This window comes from Phascolarctos cinereus, unplaced genomic scaffold (genome assembly GCF_003287225.1).
Source record: "Phascolarctos cinereus isolate Bilbo 61053 unplaced genomic scaffold, phaCin_HiC Scaffold_726;HRSCAF=1367, whole genome shotgun sequence".
Taxonomy (NCBI): domain Eukaryota; kingdom Metazoa; phylum Chordata; class Mammalia; order Diprotodontia; family Phascolarctidae; genus Phascolarctos; species Phascolarctos cinereus.
Genome location: NW_027556098.1, coordinates 89,079,381 through 89,102,509, shown reverse-complemented (window position 1 = coordinate 89,102,509; position 23,129 = coordinate 89,079,381). Strand labels below are relative to the sequence as shown.

The following is a 23,129-nucleotide window of genomic DNA, read 5'->3' as shown; positions in this document are numbered from 1 at the left end:
GAAAAATAAAATATTAAATTAAAAAAGAGAAAAAAAAAGTTAGGAGTTTTGGGTCAACCCCCCTCACTTTGCAGATGAGAAAACTAAGTGCTAGAGGAATGAAATGTTGCTGGTAGCAGCAGCAGCACTAGAACTTCGGTCCCTGGCCTCCCTCTCCAAAGCTTGCCCCATACTATGTTATGTAAGTTTCAAGTCATCTCTATCTGAAACTAATTTATCTGATAAATCCTTGGGAACTTTGATTTTAATGGGGACAAATCATTCTTCTGAGATGTTTAGTTTTACTGTATACAAATCCTTCCTCTGAGAGGTCTGATTTTAATGTGTCACTTTATGTATTTTTACTGTTTTTTTAAAGTACCTAAGTATTTGAGTACCTGGGATATGACATGCATAGTAAAGAAAGGAAAAGGTAGCTTGTTTACTTCCATTCAAATGACATCTAAAATAATTTTTTCAAAGGTTCCTACTTTTCTAGTTGCTACTTTAAAAACACTGCTTACCTTCAGATTATTTCCTGCCAAATTCAGCCATTCCAATTGCCCTAGCTCCTTTAGCCCCTCCACATAGCCAATACTATTATGAGGCAGGTTAAGCACCCGGAGCTGAGTCAGTTTGGCCACACCCATCATCCGAACCAGTCGATTATTGGCAACTGACAACTGTGTGATGACCAGGAAAAACAAATTACTCTCAGCCATGATATATACAAATTTCAGGCTAACTTTAAAACAAAAAGAAAAAAAAAGCTCTCTTCCACAGTTATGCACAATTCAAATCTTACAATTGTTTGGTTCTTCCTGTTTATGTTTTAAAGACCTTCCACTGTTTCCTAAACATTATATAGTATACATTGTGTTTTTTCATTTCCAAGCATAACAAAATAAAAAATGGAGAATCTGTTAACAAGATGCAGAACAAAATGGAACAATTTGTTACACAGGCCAAGAAAATTTTCATCATAAAAGATCAAGCTTTTAACCATTTACTGAGAATGGGGGAACCTTGGGAATACAGTACAATATCAATATGTTATCATATAATTATTTCATCATATTAATATTTTAATGCATTTATATCTTATTATATCAATGTAATATGTTGTCAATATAATTATCTTCACTTTAATAGAAATTTCAGTTACATTAACAATTTTTTCCAGATGAGCATAAAGTTGGCATGGATGTTTTCATCATAAAAACAAGCTGGTCTTGCCTTTTTTAATGTCTGTAGTTTTCCAGGGCAATATGTTCCTAAATCAACCATTTTCCCAAGTACATAATACTGACCTGTACTAGTCTTCGGCACTTCTCAAGATTTTCCAATTTAATAATCTGATTTTTATCAAGAATCAAAGTATGTGTGTCTGCATCACAGGACAAATTTGGACCCAATTTCTGTAATCCTTGGCCTGACCAATCAACCACTGCACCTTGAAAAATAAGGGAAAACTCAGAAAATAAAGAGAGCAGGATAATTTTGCATAGAGAGATTAGTTTTTGAATTAGACTGAGAGCAAAAGTAATATTGGACATTTAAGATGAAGTGGCATTGAGATAAATGTGAAGTTTTAGATTTAGGCTCATGTGAAGACATGAGTTTTAAAAGACTAAGAATGTAATGTGGGCCAAAAGTGTGATGAGTCACAGCCCAACACAATCCTCAGCTGTATTATTATAAGTACAGCATCCAAAACAAGGGAAGAAATCCCTCCAACGTAAACTGGATTACTCAAACCACATTCAAAATATTATGTGCAACTCTGTGAACCATATTTTAAAATTAAACATCGATAAACTAAGGGAGTCAAATACATGTCATATAGGAGCAGCTGAAGGAACTGGAGATATTTAGCCTGGAAAGGGGAAAGCTGAGGAGGAAAATAATCTTCAAACATCTGAAGGGCTGTCAAGCAGAAGAGTAATTAGACTTATTCAGCTTAGATCAAGAATGAGGACCAAAAGGATGTAATTAATGGTAGGCAAGTTTCAGCTTAACAAATTAAAGAATCATGGGGAGACCAGCTGCTTTCTCTAAACATGGTCATAGACTCCAGACCCAAAAAGAATCACCCTTCCTAACAATTAATAGAACTTTCAAACCACAGAATGAATGGCCTTTAGAGTCATTCATCAGTACATAAATGATCAAAGGATATGAAAAGGCAGTTGTCAAATGGAAGAAATCCAATCTACCAATAACCATATGGAAAAATGCTCCAAAGCACTAATAATTAGACAGATGCATATTAAAACAACTCTGAAGTTCCACCTCAGATTCATCAGATTGGCAAAGATGACAAAAAAGGAAAATGACAATTGCTGGAGGAACTAAGGGAAAACGGGCCCACTAACACACTGCAGAGCTATGAAAAACAGTCCAGCCCTCCTGGAAAGCAATTTGGAACTATACCTAAGAAGTCACTAAACTATGTATATTCTTTGACCTTGTGATACTACTCTGGGCAAAGAGATCACCTGAAGAGATTGAAACAGAAGAAAAAGGACCCATAGGTAAAAAAATATTTATAGCAATTATTTTTGTTAAAAATAAAAGGGTGAGGTAAGGTACTGGAATCTATAAGAAGAACAGCCAGAAACAAATTATGGTATATAAATGTAACAAAATATTATTGGGTTGTAAGAAATGATAAAAGGAAAAAGTTCAAACAAACCTGGGATGACCTGAAATGATCTGATACTGAGTTAAGTAAGCACAATTTATATAATGACAACACTGGAAAGAAGCACAACTGTGAAAGACTTAAGAACTTTGATAAAAAGGCATGATCCCAGAGGACCAAAGATTAAGCCTAATTTCCACCTCTTGGCAGAGAAGTAGATGAACTCAAGGCACAGAATGGAATGTGCATTTTCAGACATGGTCAACACTGGGATGTTCTGCTCCACTGTATCTATTTGTTATAAGGGTGGTTTTCCTTCATCTTTTCTTTTTTTTTCTTTTTTTTTTTGTGAGGCAATCAGGGTTAAGTGACTTGCCCAGAGTCACACAGCTAGTAAGTGCTTTGTGTCTGAGGCTGGATTTGAATTCAGGTCCTCCTGATTCCAGGGCCAGTGCTCTAGCCACTGCGCTACCTAGCTGTCCCTCCCCTCATCTTTTCAATGGGGAGAGACAGAGCAGGAAAGAGAAGAAAGCTTTAGATAAGGTTGTAAAAAAAAAAAACAAAGAAAAGAAAAGTAGGTCACTGATTTTTTTTTAAATGAACAGAAGGCCAAAAGGAAACACAAATAGGATAGATCTGAAAGCTACATGTTGAATTTACCATATTTTTAAAAGGAAAAACAAGCTATATATAATGAGTGATTTTCAGCTTAATGTATATTCCTCTTCTTCTGTAATACTTTGTGTGTGGAAATGCTCGTTTTGTATGCTTAAGTTCAGAATTTTAAAAAGAAATAAAAGAAATAAACAGCCTTATAAGATAGTACATCCTTACTTGCAGCCTGCTAGGTGGCACTGTGGATAGAGCACTGTCAGGAAAACTCATTGTTCAGAGGTCAAATCTGGCCTCAGATGTTACTGGCTGTGTGACCCTGGGCAAGTCACTTAACTCTGCTGCAGTTTTGCCATTTGTAAAATGAGCTGGAGAAGGAAATGGCAAACCACTCCAGTATCTCTGCCAGAAAAACCTCAAATGAAGTCATGAAAAATTGGACACAACTGAACAGCACTCCCTTACTGGAGAATCCACTCCTCAAGTGGAAGCTAGGTGTTACAGAAGGGATTCAAACTACATGGAAGGAATGTGCAAATTACCTCTATGATGCCTAGCAACTCTGATTATAAGAATTAGGGTAATCTTATAAAGAACAATGTTTTCTTTCAATTACTCAGTAATCCTTAGGAATTAGCACACACACAGTACTATCAGACATGTATATGTTTTGGAGGCCAAGCTTCTAAAATGCAGTATTTTAGCAACCTACCCCCATAACTTTGAAACATGGTTTCCATATTTTGTGTCTTTGAAATAGCAACTTTTAAAAAATCACCAGGGTTAAATGGAGGCAAAAGGGAAGTATTACTCAATTAAATAAATATGTATCAGGTACCTGTTATGCAGAGTTCACTGCCCTACAAATCTATACTTTATACAACTTAAATCTACTTAACTAATTTCCATGGAGAAATTGAAGATTGATGTTTCTCTGGAAAAATTTTTTAAAATTGCTAGTAAGTACTAATGTAACCCCTTAGCATTTAAGTCTTCTCCTACCCCATTCCTTCAACAGCTACACAATTTCCCAGGCCTATCTGAAGCCTAACCATTTGAGTACTGCAACCTTTTGGTCCCTAAAATGGCTGTATCAGTTGCCATACAATCTATTTGATAAAAGAGAACTTGTAAGCTAAGCCACCTTTAAAATGCCACAATAAATGTATTGGAATGGCTCTGAGCAGCCATGGAACTGAGAGGTAAGAGAATAATCAGTGCTAGGCACACTGTAGATACCTAATAAATATTTAATGATTTATTATAGAGCCAAAGATAATTAGAAGTCAAAAGAAGCTTAGAGATCATTTAGTCCCGCAAGCTCATCTTTTTACGTTTTTTGTCATTGCCATAGGATTTTTAACAAGTCATTGCCCAATATACCATCTCCCCCAACGATGGAAATCTCCCATGTGACAAAGAATGACAAACAGTTAAAAAATAAACAGTGACTACATCTGATGACATGTGCAAAATGCTGAAGATGTAGGCTTCTACCCTCTACTAAAAGAAGGGAGTTCCAGCCCTCTCATTTATAGATAAGAACACTGAGGCCCAGGGGAAGTAAGAAAAACATTTGTTCAAAACTGGAAAGCAAAGATAAACTACCTCTAAGATACTGCAGACAATCTCATAACTGTTTAAAGCTTCAGTTTCCTCATCCACAACATGAACCAAATTTCCCTCCCTGCAGTACGACTTCTATTTCCTCTTGCTTGCTGCCTAAACTTTGGGCAGTCATCAGAAGTGTGCTGGTAACTGTCAAACAACCAGCTCTCTGGAAAAGAAAATGTACTCTAACAAACTTTTCAATTTAGCCTGAATAATTAACATTTTCTCTATGTCCTTATAGATAATCAATAAAACTGTAAACAAAGACCTGATTTATACCTAAATGCTCACATTGAAAATTTAACAACTGGCTGGAAAGCCAGTTCCTGCTAGCTATAGCACACCCCTGGCATTTGCAGCTATGGATTTTACTACTGGTTCTTTTCTTGGATTTTTGTTACTGTGAACTTCAGGGCATCTTAACTGCTTTTGATTTGCCTTCATTGTAGCTTCTCTCCAATACAGACATACTACTTCCCCAATCGTTTTTAATTCAAAGCCCTTTGAATTAGATTTGCAAGACACCTGATAAACTGTTACCAGTTACATTCTATCCCTGGCCAATAGTCAGTCATCTCTTTTATTTCAAGCCATGATCCAAAAGTCCAAATCCCATTCTCGGATAGCATTTTCTTATCTAACTGTTAACTTTTCAAATCAATTTTTCTTTTCTGTATACATTGCTTTTAATGGGGGATAATGAGGCAAATGTGCCTGTGTTTAGCACATGGTTTTGTAACCTTTAACAATATTTTCTAGGTTCCCTTTTTATAGTGTTATTTGTAGCCAAACAGCACCATCACCACAGAATCAACACAAGTGCACAGTCATCATCCACTCTGACAAGATTTGGAAGGTTCTCATGTTTTGGATGCTTTTCTCAGGAAGACAACAAACTTCTCCATTGTTATTATCAGGTCAACAAATAGCTAACTGAGAACTCTTGATCACTTACCACCACTATTTTTCTCTCCTTCCTCTGACTTCTTACTAGATGATATCTTCACCAGATCACTTCTGTGGCTCTACTTTATCCTACCCTAGAGGACAAAGAGCCATTTCTCCCTCAGAGCGTACCTTCCTCTTCTTCAAAAAGAGCCTTAAATCTGTTGTTGATTTTAACTCCAAGTACAAAGCTGTCCCTTTTCCCTCCCTTCCTCCTCTGTAACATTCTTCCACTCTCCAACCTCCTGACAATGTTCATTTTAAAAGAAGGAGCTTCTATTACTCCTCTTGGAATATTTAAAGTAAGGACAGTGGGAGTTAGAGGTATGTGAACATATTTTCTGCCAACTCTAGGGATATGCATGAAATGATGGAATGAAATAGCCTCAATTAGGTTTTCTTCTATATTTTGCACGGCTGTTTTTCTAGGCATAAGCAATTGACATAAGTTGGAAAAGGCTAAAACCATAGTTTCAAATTCACACAAACTGTGGCATTATAGAGTTCTATCTTTAAGTCTTTCATAGCATGTATTCCAAAGTCTGCTATGAACGTATTCTAAATGAGGCAACAAGTCCCCTAAAGGGTGTACTGATGTCGGGGTGGGGGTGTGAGAGGAGAGAAAATGAAGATTCACCCTCTCCACAAGGGTGTTGGTAAACAAACATAGTATACTTGTCAAAATCACAAATAAATTAGACAATTATGAGAAGACTCATTATGCCACTGCCAAAGAAGACACGTGAGGTTTATAGCCTACTCTAACACTGGGATCTGTGAGGAAACAGAAAAAACCGGGAGGGGGGAGCACCTGGGGGGAGACCAAGCTGTGGGACTCAAAGGAGGTTTTTGTTGTTTTTAGGGACAGCAGAAGGAGGGGAAGAAAGAAGTCTTCAAAGAGAAATTCTGCTTATCATACCTACTGGCCACGAGGTGAATTCTTTGGTCATGGCCACTTCTCAAGCTATGATAAATGGGGGGGGGGGGGAAGAGATGCATGATATTCTCTCATCACAAGAGCCTCCATGATGCTGTGGAATATGCCCTGAATCTGGAGTCCAATGGCTCCAAAATCCTCTGTGGAAAACCTATGATGCTGGTGCCTGTACCCTCTGCCCTGATCCAAGACGAGAAGCTGGGTATACAGTCTCAACCTATGCAGTCCCAGTAAAAACAAAGGTGACTGGCCCTACAACCTGCTTGTGCACAGGGTGAGACGCTCAGGTTAAGAAGGACCCCATCCCGCCACTGTGCAGCCAAGGCCAAGCCCTAGCCCCCTGCACCTCAGTGAGGACCAGGTGAGTGATGCTCCCACCCCAGCCCGCCCAGCCCCCACTTCACCAAAGTCATCAGCCCCCTCCTGGGGAAGGGAAGATGACGAACAAGAGACTCGGGGCACGATGCTCCCGCAAATGTGGCTCTTCCCTCTGCCCAGCCCAGCCGAAGTCCTAGGCAAGAAGGACTCTTCCCCAACCCCAAAGAAACCAAACAAACAGCGGGACCAGCGCGCGGGGCTGAACGAAGCCCCCTGGGAGCTGTAGTCCAGCCCCTCCGGCCCTCGCCTGGTCACCGAGGCAGTTACAGAGCGCGGGAAGACTACGACTCCCAGAGGGCAGCACGCCCCGCCGCCCCAGACGCCAAGCCTAACTGCAGCTAGAGAAGAGACGACCCGAAACGCAGCGATAAAATGGGGAGCCCCCGGGAACCCTTCTGTGGAGAGGCGATTACTGGAAGGGGGACTGGCGAAAGGATCTCTAAACTAAAGGAACAAGGTACTTTTACCTTCTCCTGGTGGTAAAGCCGCGTCGTTCCGCGCCGCCGTCGCCATACTTCCCGCTTGCTAATACCAGGCAACCGACTTCCCGAAGCTCTGTGGGGTATGTAGTCTAATTGGGCTAGCGCAAAACTACTATTCCCAAGATGCATGGCGCCCATCCCTCAACACTCCACTCCCAACCCCTTCCTGGGCTAGTGGGAAGGGAGGACCTATTGCGTTCTGATTGGTAGAGAGGGTTTAATGAATTAAAGTAATATTGGACTCCAATTTTACAGCAGTAAATAACTTAGAAACAGGGAAAGCATGTGTGTAGTGTAGATGATTTGCAAATTGTTTCCTATACCTGTTATTTCTTCCATCTCCTAAACAAACTACATATCCTATATAAAAACTAACATGTTTAGGTATAGAATTGAAAGTTAACAAGTGCAAGAAAATCCTGCCTCAAAGTCCAATCACATGGGATTCTCCTCCTTGGTGGAGACTGATTTATTCAGTGCAGAGTTGGTGACAACTTGAGGGAGAGAGGAATCATGATCTAGCCTAGACAGGGAAGACCTAAGGTTCCAAACTTTCTTCAGGTCACTGAAAGGAGACAAAGTTTCTGGAATGAAGCTTCTATGTACAGGAGCCACCACCTCAATCAAGTCGTTATTCCCAGCTTATTACATTAGAGACTTTGGGGAATTTCCCCGTGGGTGAGATCTGGACTCTCTTGGTTGAGCTCTCTCTCCCAGTGGAAGTTCCTCCTCCCTCCACCCTCCACTCTGTATTGTCTGGTATATATTCTCATCCATATGCTTTCACAGATTTCTGTTTGCTGTCAGCTTAGAAAAGTGGATTCATATGCTATTTTTCATGTGTGTTCATTGTGGAACAGGCATTTATTGGGAAGGGAGTCAAGCATTAGAGTTGGGGAGAGAGCTTGAAGCACTCCTCCATTAAGGGGTAGCAATCAGGAGCTCAGCTTGAACCCTAAACATTATTTCCCCCGACTAAAAATAACTATGGGGGAAGTAGATAGATATAATTCTGGCCCAATAGGCTTTCTCTGAGGACAAGAAAGTGGCCAGCTTCTGGCCCCAACCTCCTGCTTCTGCTATTAACAGGGCAGGAATCAATGTCTAAGGTGAAGAAAGGTAGATGGAGGGAGACCTTAGAGATATCTGTTATGCCTTCCTTTGATCTACATCTAGACCAATCTATGTAGATGCACAGAACCTACATGGGCAGCATACCCACCTTATAAGTGAGAGCCCATCCACAGGAATATAGCTAGAACTCCTGCTCACTCATTTTTGCAAGAAATTGTGTGTTGCATTGTGTCCTCTAGTATTTAATAACATGTTGAATTTTTCTAAAAAAAGAAAATGTGTGTTGGTTTTGTTTTTGTTTTTGTTTCTTGCCACATACTCCCCTTACATTTACTTTGGGGAAGCCATAATTTCATCAGTATGGGAAGTCCACTGATATATATTGCAGTCCCTTCACAGCTTCTTATTCTATGCAATTCCTGTTCACTTTCATTCTATAAGTACTCCATAAAGGCCAAGAATTTCCTTTCATTTCTTTTTTCTTCCTTTATTTTTCTTCCTTCCTTCTTAAATGGAGATCTAACATCAGGCCTAAGTAATTCTACTTTGTTAAGCAGTTTTAAGACTGCTGTAATTTGGTATGAAAGTAAAAAATGCAATGGTGCTTATCTGACTTACAGACTTGGAGTCAGGAAAATCTGAGTTTGAATCCTGCTTCAGTCACCTACTAACTCCATGACTCTGTGTTATGTCATTTAATTTCTCTCAACTTTGGTTTCCTCATCTGTAAAATAAAGATGCTGTATCGCAGGGTTATGATGAAGATCAAGTAAGATAACACATGTAAAAGCACTTTACAAGCTTTAAGAGGGGCAGCTAAGTGGCACTGTGGATAGAGCACTGGGCTTAGAGTCAAGAAGACCTGAGTTCAAATTTGGCCTGAGACACTTACAAACTATGTGACCCTGGGCAAGATCTATTTGCCTCAGTTTCATCATCTGCAAAATGAGGGTAATAATATCACCTACCTCCCAGGGTTGCTGTGCAGATCAAATAAGATAATATCTGTGTAGTGCTTAGCACAGTGCCTGGCCCATAGTAGATGCTATATAATTATTAGCAATTACTATTAGATAAAGGACTAACATTATTATTTTCCTTTCAAATAGATATGTGTTCATTCTATATATCATCTATATGTTGCTTTAATTGACTGAAGTGTATATCCTGTTTTAATTGTGTGAGCCATGTATCACCTATGTCTTGTTGAAGCAGAAGTTTCTTTATGATCACAATGTTTTTACTCCCAAGTATTGCTGATGTTTCTTAAAGATGAGACTATTTTTATTCCTATACATTCTGTTATCCTGTTAATAAAATGCTTCAATCAAGATAGAGTGTCTCCTTTAATTCTGTAAGGTTTTTTTTTCTATATAAAGGAAACTGTAAAAAAAATAAAGTTGAGTTTGTGCTAGGAGCTGGCAACACTGGCAACACCTGTTGTCTCTCCTGCTCACTCCCTGACCAGGTCACACCACCTTTTGTATTTCATACATATCATACATAAAGTCCTGACAAAAGAAGGAATCCCCATTTCATAACAAATGTTGTTATTCTCAAGTGACATCACCCTGAGTCCAGAGTACCACAAAGTATCTCACGTGAAATCCGCAACACTGAGGAAGAGATGGTCTAACCATGTATGAGGAAAAAAAAGCAAAATGGATGAAAAATGCTTATTGTTCAGACTGTAACATGCCAGTTGGGCAAATGCTTGTCAGTCATGGAATGGTTTGAGATTATTAAAAGTTACGTATATTATCCCACATAAGATCCAGCCCACTCCTCCATTATTTAATTCTGGGTATATAGGTCATTGTTCATGTACAGGGTCTGTGGAATATATGCATATAGATGGAATAGTTCAGTTGGCCATCCAATTTCATATCATGATTTAAGAAATGAGTATTATTTATTCATTTGGGTTTTTTCCTAGTGGACTATTAGGTGCGTCTCTTTTGAAAGTCTATTCAATCATTGTAATGTGTTAGACCTTTGGTTATCCCAGCAAGGGAGAGAAACAACTGAACACCATCCAAAATGAAGATCACACCGGTTTTAATAGCTGTCTATAATTCTCTAGACACATTTAGGAGACATCTTCTTGAAGGTAGCAAGTAATAGTCATGGCAATAGAGACTAAATCCTAGGTGTGTGAAATAAGTGCAATAATTAGTCATTTAAATGAAAGGGAGAGAGAATATGAGTTAGTTGGTCCTGAGGAAGGGTACTTAAGAGTGAAAGTGAGGTAGTGAACAGGAGCTGTAGAGACCCCACAAGTTTGAAGTATGGGAAGGGAAAAAACTTTGAGGTACATAAAGAGAGTGAATATCACTTGGCCAGCTGATGTACCTAACCTCTGTATTGAACCCTTAAAGACTTTTTGCATGTTCTAGGTCCTTGTTTCCTTCCCAGAAGTCATACCCATGTGGGGGAACAATAAAAAAAAAAGCTAAATGAGGTTCTGTATATTTGGATGGCACATTTCTGAGCCCCCTTTAATCACTACACTGGAATAAGAAAACCTGGGGACACAAATGAACCTGACGCTTGCATTATCAGCAGCCACAGCTCAACTGCCAGTGAATGTATCCATGACTCAAAGCCATCCACATCCAGCTGGGAAACTTTACCATTCATGGGAAATTGTTTTTGTATTTGGACTTTGAGCAGAACAACATCCACCACAGCAGGAAAACCTTTTCCATGAATATGTTTCCTTGTCCGGTAAGTTGAAGATTATTGAAAAAAGTGATTTCTGTGAGCATGTAGCATTCATTTATTTAACCTTAACTTATGAATAGATGACACCTTATTTGAAATGAGGCTTAGGGCTGTATTTTTCTCTACCAAGTAAAATGCATTTTTATGTAATCCATATAATAAACTCAGAAACAGTTCAGATTTTGTCTTTGTATCCCTAGCACTTAACACAGTGCCTAACACATGGTAGGCACTTAATAAATGCTTGTTGACAAGCAAATGGATTCTCTCCCTTCTCGATCATGTGACTGTAAAGATGTGATCTGCTATACACTGTCATTCATAGGCGGTATGGCATGGTGGGGAAAGAGCTGTCCTCAGAATCAGGAAGACTTGGCTTCAAGTCCTACTTCTAACAAACAGTGGCTGTATGGCTTGGACAGGGGGAAGGGGTACTCTGTACAGCTTGTGAGACTACAATTTGTTCAGAGCAATTTCTCATCTGCATTGATAGAGGGAGTCCCCTTGATGAGAGTTCCCTATACCAAAGAACTCAGCTAGGTGGTATAGTGGATAGAGCGCTGGGCCTGGAGTCAGGAAGACTCATCTTCCTGAGTTTAAACCTGGCCTCAGACACTTACTGGCTGGGCAAGTCACTTAACCCTGTTTGCCTCAGTTAATGAGCTAGAGAAGGAAATGGCAAACCACTCCAGTATCTTTGCCAAGAAAACCCCAAATGAGGTCATGAAGAGTCAAATATGACTGAAAAATGATACAACAACAAACCAAAAAAAAAAATTGCATATCCAGAGCAGAAAGACCTTTGATATATTCATAGATCTTTCTCTTAAAGATCTCATAGAGATGGAAGAGTTGGCATATGGGTCATTAGTTGCTAATGCCAGTCTCATTTTCCTTTTCTTTAAAGTGATAATACCATCTATGATCCTTTCCATTCTTTTGTGTTCTTCCTATCTTTGAAAACTGCTGAAAAATCAGTCCCTAATTTGTATGAACTAGGGGCAGCTAGGTGGCGCAGTGGATAGAGCACCGGCCCTGGATTCAGGAGGACCTGAGCTCCTATCCAGCCTCAGACACATAACACTTACTAGCTGTGTGACCCTGGGCAAGTCACTTAACCCCTTTGCCTAACCAAAAAAAAAAAGTCTCAGCCTAATTTATATGAACTAATGCGAAGTAGGGTAACCAAAGCCCAAAGAAATATGAGAAGACCCCTTCTCCACTCTTTATAAAGGGGAGGGGGTGAATTTCCACAGATGTGGAACATTGCGCATCTAAGATTTTTCAAAGTATTAATTGGTTTACTGATTTTTTTTCTATTTTTCTTTTTAAAATTTCTTGTTAAATGTGACTAACGTCTGGGAAGGGCAAGAGGAGGTATTTGTTCATTCCTTTCAGTTGTTTCCAACTCTTAGTGACTCCATTTGGGGTTTTCTTGGCAAAGATACTAAAGTGGCTTGCTATTTCCTTCTCCAGCTCATTTTACAGATGAAGAAATTGAGGCAAACAGGGTTAAGTGACTTGTCTAGGTTCAAATAGCTAGTAAGTGTCTGAGGCTGGATTTGAACTCAGGTCTTTTTGACTCTGGGCCCAGCAGTCTATCCACTGAGCCACCTAACTGCCCCAGAAGAGGGATATAAGGGGAAACAAGCAATATAAAAATAAAATGTTTCAAAATTAATTTTTAAAAATCAATCCCTAAGTTAAAACTGTCATTTCCTGCATTTTCTTCTGCACATATTTTTCCTAACTTCATCTTATAGGATTTTCACTTTATTATATAAATTTTAACTTTATTTTCACCAAATTCATAAATTTTCTTTTCATCCTATTATTGAATCTGAGGTATTGAATCCAAATGTAGGAGGATTACACTATTTGCAAATCTTTGCTATTTTTTTTGGTCTGTTTGTTGTCTGCCTTAAGGTTGTGTCTGCAATAGAGGTGTCTCTTCCCCACTACCCTGACATTCCAACCCAACAGGCATCAAACCCTCAGATTCAGTGTGGGATGGGGGAGACTATATTAGCCTCAAGCCCCCATTCAGTGCAGACTTTATTCATATACCAAATAATCAGAAATCAAATAGTAGTTCATTTAATTAAACTCCACTGACAAAATAATTAACAGGAAAACCCATGTCAAAAAATCTTTCTTAAGTCAGTGGAAAACAATTTCACATTATAGTAGGGGGAAATGAACAAATCACAAAGGGGAAATTCAGGCTCTGAAAACAATAGAGGGAGGACAGCTCAGTTGTGCAGTAAATAGAATACCAGACCTAGAATCAGGAAGACTCATCTTACACTTACTAGCTATGTGACCTGGGCAAGTCACTTAACTCTGTTTGCCTCAGTTTCCTCATCTGTAAAATGAGGTGGAGAAGAAAATGGCAAAACACTCCAGTATCTTTGCTGAGAAAACCCCAAATAGAGTCACAAAAAGTTGGATACATTTCAAACAACTGAACAAAAACAGTCTTATGCTGTCCCTGGAACAAACTCTCCTTTAGTTCCTTAGCCCTTGAGTTATAAATTGCTTCAGTTCCTTCACTCCAGTGATCAGTCTTGGGAAGCTCTGCCTCCCCAGCAGTCACTCTTTGAGCCACTAATGATGCCTCTGGCTGCCTTTCTGCCATCTGGAGAACCTTTACTTATCTTATTCTGCTTTTTAGTGCTTTTTAAAATCTTTAGCCTCCTAGAATTAGTGCCTAGAGGCAATACTTTTTAATAATCTTTTTAGATTCATCTGCCTAAGGGCCTTAGGCCTCAAATGTTATTACCCTCTTAGAGTCTGATTTGCATAGGAACTATTCCATCACATTATTTGGTTTGTCTTTTTTTTTTTTTAAACCTACCTTAGGAGTCCACCCAAGAAGCATTTTGAAAATGGTCTTTCTGACTACTACAAAATACTTCCTCTCTAATTTCCACAACTTTCTCCAAGTCCTACAACAACCCGAGTGAATGACTTTATTTCACCTTTTCCCTGTCTTGAGACCCGGTAGCACGCTTCCCCCGGACTGACTGTGTCTCACACTATAAGTTTTTAAGGGACTGGAAGTAAATATACACATATACACACTTACATGTTTATCTATACATGTGGATAGAATGCCAGGCCTGAAGTGGGAGGTGTGTAACCCTGGACAAGTGGCTTAACCTCTACTTACCTCAGTTTCCTCATCTGTCAAAAGGGGAAAATAATAACACGTGTCTCCTAGGGGTTTGGAGAGGATCAAATGAGATAAAAATTGTAAAGTGCTTAGCACAGTGCCTGGGACATAATAAGTGCTATGTAAATGCTAGAAGTTGTATTCTTGAGATGATCTGCTCTTTTTTAGTTCTCCTATCTAAACACTCCTCAATCTCCTTTGCAAGAGCTTCTTCCAAGTTCCATTCCCCATATGCCGATCAACCCCAGGGCTCAGCCTTGTCTGTCTTCTCTCTCTGTTTTCTCAGTGATCTCATTAGGAGCTATGGGTTTGGAGCAGCTAGGTGACGCAGTGGATAGAGCACTGGCTCTGGAGTCAGGAGGACCTGAGTTCAAATTTTGCCTCAGACACGTAACAATTACTAGCTGTGTGACTCTGGGCAAGTCACTTAACTCCAATTGCCTCATAAAAAAAAAAAAGGAACCATGGGTTTAATGATCATTTCTACACTAGGAAATCAAGACTTGAACTGTTAGTGCAGGAAACTCCCAGATGAGGAATTTCCCTCTGCCAGTACAGTCTGGCACCTTCTCTACAGCTAGAGTTTCAGAGAGTCCTTTTGTTGTTTGTCTTTCATTCTCAAAGAGAACTGATTGTCATTCCTCTGTTGAGAAATTGTCCATGGCTCCCCATTGCCTATAGACTAAAATATAAATTCCTTAACCTGACATGTAAGCCCCTCCACAATAAGGCTCACACCTACCTTTCCAGCCTTAATGCAGATCCGTTTCCTCCAATCTATGTTCCACTTACATTGACCTATTAGCTATTCCTTGAACTTTGTGCTCCCATTTCCTACTTCCATGCATTGACACAAGCTGTTCCCTATGTCTGGAATGCTCCCACCTGGCCCCAAATCTATTTCCTGGAAAATTTGTATTTCTTCAAGGCTAAACTCAGATGCTACCTCCTCCATGAATCTTTCACTGATGCCCCAGCTGTTCTGTCCCTCTTCATATTACTTTGTATTTACTTATAGTCTTTTGTATATATTACATTCCCCCCAGTAAGATGGAAACTCAATGAACACAGGAACTATTTCATTTGTGTCTTCATATCTCTCAGTGCTCTGGGCAATCTCTAAGACTATAAATTGCAGAGAGGTGCTGACTATATCCTCATATCACTATCTGATCATATCTCTAGCACCTAGCACATAGTATTACTTAATATTTGTTAAATGGAATGGAATTGTGTCATCTTTTGCTCAAAAATATTAAGTGGCTTCCCATTTTCTCCACTGTAATGTCAAACTCCTTAGTTTGGTATTCAAGAGTTTTCATGATCTAGGCTCAAACTTTATTTCCCACTCTTTCCTACTTGCTTTTGCTCCAGACAGCCAAGCCTACTCACTATCCTTCTAATATGCTATGCAAGTTTGCCACCTGCTTTTGCTAGCATCATTCCCCCTGACAAAATGCCCTTCCTCTTCTATGCCTCTATAACTCCTACTTTTCTTTCAAGATCTAACTCAAATCCTATCTTCTCTACTTCTGTGTGGCATAGTGGATAGAGCATGGATCTGAGAATTTAAGCTACAATTACTACAGTGCTACTCTGGGCAAGTTAATTAATTCATTAGCCTTAACTACTCATCTGTAAAATGGGATAATAATAGCACCTTCCTTTCAGAGTTACTATAAGAATCAAATAAGGTAACATATAAAGTGCTTTGTAAACCTTAAAGTATTATATTAATTCTAACTAGTATTAGCTAACTTTTTATTCCATGAGGCCTTCCAAAAGCACCCCAACTCATATCGCTCTCTCTTAATCATATTTAATTCTAGTGCCTTGCTTCTGTTGACCTTTCCAATTTATCCTGTATGGATCTTGTTTGTACATAAGTGTTCATATGTTGTTTCGCCCAAGAGTCTGTGAGCTCCTTGAGAATAGGGACTGCTTTTTGCCTTTCTTTTTATTCTCAGTGCTTAGCACAGTGTCTGCAGCATAGTCTTCCCAGGCACTTATAAATGTTTATTGACTGACTAACTTACCGTCTTGTCCTTTACACTCTCCCTTTTCTCCCAGGCCATCACTCTGGGTTCTGATTTACCTCCTTCTCTTCAGTTATTAGTGAGAATCTTTTCAAGTACAATTATTTCTTTTACACACATAACATGAGTCTTGTGCACTTGTAATCTTAGTTTTAGCAGTAGAATGTGTCTTGGCAAATTATATCCAACAACCCACACTCACATGGGTCTTTCTTTCAAAAAAAGAAGTTTATATTTATCATGCATACAGAACTAAAATATTCATTAATTGATCCTTCCTATTGGAAAAATTTTTAATTGATACCTATGCAAATCACTGCTTACCAAAATAAGAATTATCTCAATCAGCCAACTACTTGGATAATTTAGCTTTCTTGAAGGTAAATCATACACATACCCCAAAGTCCACAAACAAGTCCCATTCATAGAACAAAGAAAAGGTTCATGCATGGGAAGGAGAAGACCTACACAGAGGGAGAATATTAGGAATACAAGTACAGGCTACATCTTGCATCTTGCATTGGACACAACTTAGAAAAGAAAAAACAAAGCATTAAAGATACCTTTCCCAAGGTCCTGTTGAACTATTGTTATTGGGGTATGCTGTAGCTTCTGATTTGAAAGAAAAAGCTTGAGAAAACTTCTGAGCCTCTTGGCCTCAGGAAAAAAAATGACTGAGCTCCAAGAAAGAGGAAAGAAGGACAAGTATCTTCTGAGCTCTTCTATAAGCCTTAGAGATAAAGAAGTAAAAAACCAATAGTCACTGTTCTCAAAACAAGAAGCCTCAGGAAGAAAGCACAAGTGAAAAGAAAGAAAAACCTGCCTCTATTCTTCAGAATATATTTATTTTTCTAACTGCAAAAAAATTTAGAATTCATGTGCACTACCTACTTTCCCATGATAGGGATGTCTTAGAAATGTTCTCTGTTTTAGCTTATCTCTGTATTTCAGTCTGACCATGAAAATATTTGTTTCTTCTCTACATACACAATCAATCAATAAACATTTATTAAGCAACCACTATAATCCAGGCACTGTGCTAAGTGCTGAGAATACAAAGAGGCAAAAGACAGTTTTGCCCTCTAGGAGCTTACAATCTAATGGTGCAGACAACATGCAAACAAATATATACAAAGCAAGCTATATACGGGATAAATAGGAAATAATTAAGAGGGAAAGCACTAGAATTAAGAGGGGCCAGGAAAGGCTTCCTGTAAAAGATAGGATTTTAGTTGGGACTTCAAGGAAACAATAGAAGTGAGTAGGCAGAGTTGAGACAAGAAAGCATTCTAGACATAGGAGACAGCCAGAGAAAATGCCAGAAACCTAAAGATGGAGTATCTTGTTTGTGGAACATCCAGGAAGGCAGCGACACTGGATCGAAGGAAAAAAGTGAGGGAATAAAATATAAGACTGGAATCCTCATAAAACAACTAGTTATCTTCTTCAAGGACCAGCCTAATTTGCTGTGGGAGGGAAAAGGACATCTGTCGGAAATTAATATAGATTGCATTTTGTTAAGTTTTGATCTGGAACTAATAGACTCACCTTGAATAGTTTTTTGGGCCTAATTTCTTTTTAATATTGTTTTAATCCTGGGTCATGTTTAGTCAAAGAATTGTCAGTTCACGTAAATGATCTTTCAGCTATTTGAAGGGTATATAAGTCAGGTCTGTGGTCAACTAGGTTAAGAGAACGATGAGGGGAAATAATGATATCTTCAGAAAAGCCCTGCAACCGGTTTTTTGAGGCCACTTCTCCAAACCTTCTCACGGCTCCTATAAACCTATCTGGAACCAATTACCTAGTCAGAGGTACTGTTGAGGTGTAGATGCTAGGGGTGCTATGACCCCAAAATCACAACACACGAGTCCTGTCTAAAAGAATTCAATCCAACTCCTCTTTCTGCAAAGACAAGGTTTATTAAAGGTAAACCATACAGGCCAGACTCTTAAGGAATCTGAACATTTGTGACACTCTAAGAACAAGTGGGCATGAGGAAGTCTCAGCAGCTAAATGGCAGCCAGGATGGATCTTATATATAGAAAGACTACAAGAGGGATCTGGGAGTGGTCATGTAGTTTTGGGGTGACTGGGGGGGGCTGGGAGAAGGGGCGTCTTGATGGAAGTGACCAATACTGGAAGAAGAGTTTAGGGAGGATCTTGAAGCTGGGGTGAGTCCTGGTAGAATCCTGACTGGAGTATCTGGGAGGCTGAATGGTGTCATCCAGGGATGGACAATGGAGGGCTAGGCTTTATTAGGGTAACAAAGAACTGGAATACAGGGCCTAGAAGATAAGGAAGAGGTTGAATGGGGTCTGGATAAGATCAAGGATGGGAAATATAACCCAGGGCTATAGACAATAGAGGACTAGGCTAAATTAGGTTATCAAAGAACTGGGAAATAGGGCCTAGGCAATAAGGGAGAACCAGTTGATAGGAATAATAATCAGGAGACTGCTAGACTTCCTTGACCAGGTAACTGAGTTCAAGGGAAGTTTAAGGGTTTTCTGGGGCCCCTTAGACAAACGGAACCCAAATTCTTTTTGGGGTGAGAGGCAAAGGTCTCTTGGCTTGGGTCCATACCCTGTCAGTACCATTCTAAATCATTACAATGGCTTCAGGATTCCCCTACCCTACCCATTCCTATTAAAAACACTAGAAAGCATAGGTATAAATGGAGTCTTCCTTAAAATAATAAATAGCATCTATCTAAAACTGTCAGCAAGCATTATATGTAATGGGGACAGGCTAGAAGCATTTCCAATAAGATCGGGGGTGAAACAAGGATGTCCATTATCACCACTGTTATTCAATATTGTACTGGAAACCTTAGCTTTAGCAATAAGAGAAGAAAAAGAAACTGAAGGCATTAGAATAGGTAAAGAAGAAACAAAGCTATCACTCTTTGCAGATGACATGATGATATACTTAGAGAATCCTAGAGAATCAAGTAAAAAACTACTTGAAATAATAAACAACTTTAGCAAAGTTGCAGGTTATAAAATAAACCCACATAAATCATCAGCATTTCTATACATTACCAACAAACCCCAACAGCAAGAGATAGAAAGAGAAATCCCATTTAAACTTACTGTAGACATTATAAAATATTTAGGAGTCTACCTCCCGAAACAAACCCAGGAACTCTATGGACACAATTACAAAACACTTTTCACACAAATAAAATCAGATCTAAATAATTGGAAAAACATCAGTTGCTCATGGGTAGGCCGAGCTAATATAATAAAAATGACAATCCTACCTAAGCTAATTTACTTATTCAGTGCCATACCAATCAAACTACCAAGAAATTATTTTATAGAGTTAGAAAAAATAACAAGATTCATTTGGAAAATCAAAAGGTCCAGAACATCAAAGGAACTAATGAAAAGAAATGCAGGGGAAGGTGGCCTAGCAATTCCAGATCTTAAATTGTATTATAAAGCAGCAATCATCAAGACTGCTTGGTACTGGCTAAGAAATAGGGAGGTGGATCAGTGGAATAGGTTAAATATGCAAGACACAGTAGTCAATGACTACAGTAATCTATTATTTGATAAACCCAAAGACCCCAGCTTCTGGGATAAGAACCCACTCTTTGAAAAAACTGCTGGGAAAACTGGAAAAGAGTACGGCAGAAACTAGGCATAGACCCAAATCTCACACCATATACCAAAATAAAGTCAAAATGGGTTCAGGGACTTAGATATAAAGGCTGATACCATAAGTAAACTGGGAGAACAAGGAATAGTTTACCTATCAGATCTATGGAGAACAGAAGAATTCATGACCAAACAGGAGATAGACAACATTATGAAAAGCAAAATGGATAATTTTGATTACATTAAATTAAAAAGTGTTTGTACAAACAAAGCCAATGCAACTAAGATTAGAAGGAAGGTAGAAAATTGGGAAAGAATTTTTACAACCAGTCTCTCTGATAAAGGCCTCATTTCTAAAATATATAGAGAATTAAGACAAATTTATAAGAACACAAGCCATTCCCCAGCTGATAAATGGTCAAAGGATATGAACAGACAATTCTCAGATGAAGAAATTAAAGCCATCTATAGTCATATGAAAAAATGCTCTAAATCATTACTGATTAGAGAAATGCAAATCAAAACAACTCTGAGATACAACATCACACCTATCAGATTGGCCAACATGACAAAACAGGAAAATGATAAATGTTGGAGAAGATGTGGGAAAATTGGAATACTAATACATTGTTGGTGGAGTTGTGAAATGATCCAACCATTTTCGAGAATAATTTGGAACTATGCCCAAAGGGCTACAAAAATGTGCATACCCTTTGATCCAGCAATAGCATTTCTAGGGCTATATCCCAAAGAGATCAAACAAATGGGAAAAGGACCCACATATACGAAAATATTCATAGCAGCTTTTTGTGGTGGCAAAGAATTGGAAATTGAGAGGATGCCCATCAATTGGGGAATGGCTGAGCAACTTGTGGTATATGAATGTAATGGAATACTATTGCGCTATAAGAAATGATGAACAGGCTGACTTCAGAAAAACCTGGAAAGACTTATATGGTCTGATGCTGAGTGAAGTGAGCAGAACCAAGAGGACTTTGTACACAATAACAGCCACGTTATGCATAAGATTGTTAAACTGAACCCTTCTCAGCATTACGAGGATCTAAGACATCTCCAGAGGCCTCGGGATGGAAAATGCTGTCCACATCCAAAGAAAGAACTATGGAAGTCGAATCGCTATCACTTATTTTTACCTTCTGTTGAGTTTTGTTTCATCTTTCTGATGGTTCCTCCTATTGGTTTTAATTTTTACTTACAACTTCACTAATGTGAAAATATGTTTAATGGGTATGTAAATGTAAAGCCTATGTCAGATTGTGCGCCGTCTTGGAGAGGGTAGGGAGGAAGGGGGAGAAAAATTTTTAACTCAAAAGCATATGGAAGTGATTGTTGATAAATCAAAATAAATTAATTAAAAAACAAAAATGAAAAAAAGGATTCCCCTACCCTGCCATCATCTCTGCTATCTCTCTTGTCCCATTTACTATCAAACACCTAGAAAGATTAGCCTACAAGAGCTGTGTCCACTTTTTCACTACAAAAACATTTATTAATTCCTTGCAATCTGTTTTTTGACCCCAACACAGATCTATTAAAACCACTCTCAAGGGTCACTAAAGATGTCTTGATTGCTAAATTGTTTTATTTCATTCTAAATTTATTTATTCTAAATTTATTTTCATTAGTTTTATTCTAAATTTATTCTAAATTGTTTCATTCTTTAGCCTCCTTGAGTTGGACTAGATAGCTTCCAAGGTCCTTTCTAGCTCTAAATATATGATCCTATGAAATTAACAAACATGGAAAAAATGCGCTTGTTTAGTGTTCCCTTCCCAACATGTACTAAGTTTCAGTTACCTTCAGTTTGTTTTCTTTCTATTTCTTTGCTACCACAAAAGGTGCTGCTATGAACATACTGACATACATAAAACATATCGTGAACCTTTTTTAACATCTTCTGTGTTTCTTAGTGTATATGATCAGTGATGGGTTTGCTAGATAAAAAGATATGAACTTTTAAGTCACTTTTCTTAGATAATTCCAAATTAAAACTAAGTAACTGGATTACTTTATAGATTCACTAACTAAGATAGGATGTACCTATCTTCCCACAACTACTCCAGCATTGACTACAACCTTCATTTTTTTAATCTTTGCTGGTACATGACGTGAGGTGAAACCTCAGAGTTGTTTGAATTAATTTTTCTTTTATGTTAAGTGATTCAGAGCATTTTTTCATGTAGGTATTTGTAGTTTGCAATTCTTTAGAAAACTTTTTTGGGAAATTGTTCTTGGTATTATATATCTGTGGGAATTCCTTATAAATTTTCGGTATGGAATTTTTGTTTCTGATATTTGGCAAAAATATTTTTGCTGCTCAATATTTTCTCTTCTAACTCTTGTCTTCATTGATTTCATTCATGCAAAAGTGTTTTAATTTTGTGGATTCAAATGGCCTATTTTATCTTTTCTTTTCTCCTTTATCTCTGGTTTGATTAAGAATTCTCCCTCAGCTGTACTGATGAAAAATACCTCAGTTTGTTTTCTTTTTTTTTCTTTTTATGGTATGACTTTTTATATTAAGGTCACATATCTGAGTTTGCTATGGGAGATAATGTAAGATATTGGTCTAAACCTCTTACTTCCAAGGTGCTTTACAGTATTCTTAACAGTTCATGTCAAAAAGGAAATGCTTTTCCACGTAATTTATTGGGCTTTTAATATACTCAGCTATTATTTTCAACTGCTTCTATTTTTTGCTTGTCTACATAGTCATTTCTACTCATCTATTTTTCCTTTTTTTTAACCAGTTGCAAAAAAAGTTTTAATGATTATTGTTCTCTAACAGTTTGAGATGTGGGGATGCTATGCCACTTTCATTTGTACTTTTTAATCATTATTTTCCTTGAGATTTGAAACATTTTGTCCTTCAAAAGGAATTTTATTATTTTGTCTTGTTCTAAAAA

At 38.3% G+C, this 23,129-nt stretch overlaps 1 protein-coding gene across 1 annotated transcript in view; it reads right to left on the bottom strand.

The window, feature by feature from the left end:
- The window catches only part of CEP97 (centrosomal protein 97), a 31,196-nt gene extending 23,537 nt beyond the window's left edge, over nucleotides 1-7,659 (bottom strand). Inside the window, exons 1-3 of the mRNA XM_020999853.2 lie at nucleotides 7,574-7,659; nucleotides 1,290-1,432; nucleotides 504-662 (exon numbers count right to left, since the gene is read on the bottom strand). Of these exons, the coding sequence (XP_020855512.1) occupies nucleotides 504-662; nucleotides 1,290-1,432; nucleotides 7,574-7,619 (348 nt within the window). The 5' untranslated portion in view covers nucleotides 7,620-7,659. The remainder of the gene's footprint in view (nucleotides 1-503; nucleotides 663-1,289; nucleotides 1,433-7,573) is intronic.
- Nucleotides 7,660-23,129: the final 15,470 nt, after the last annotated feature.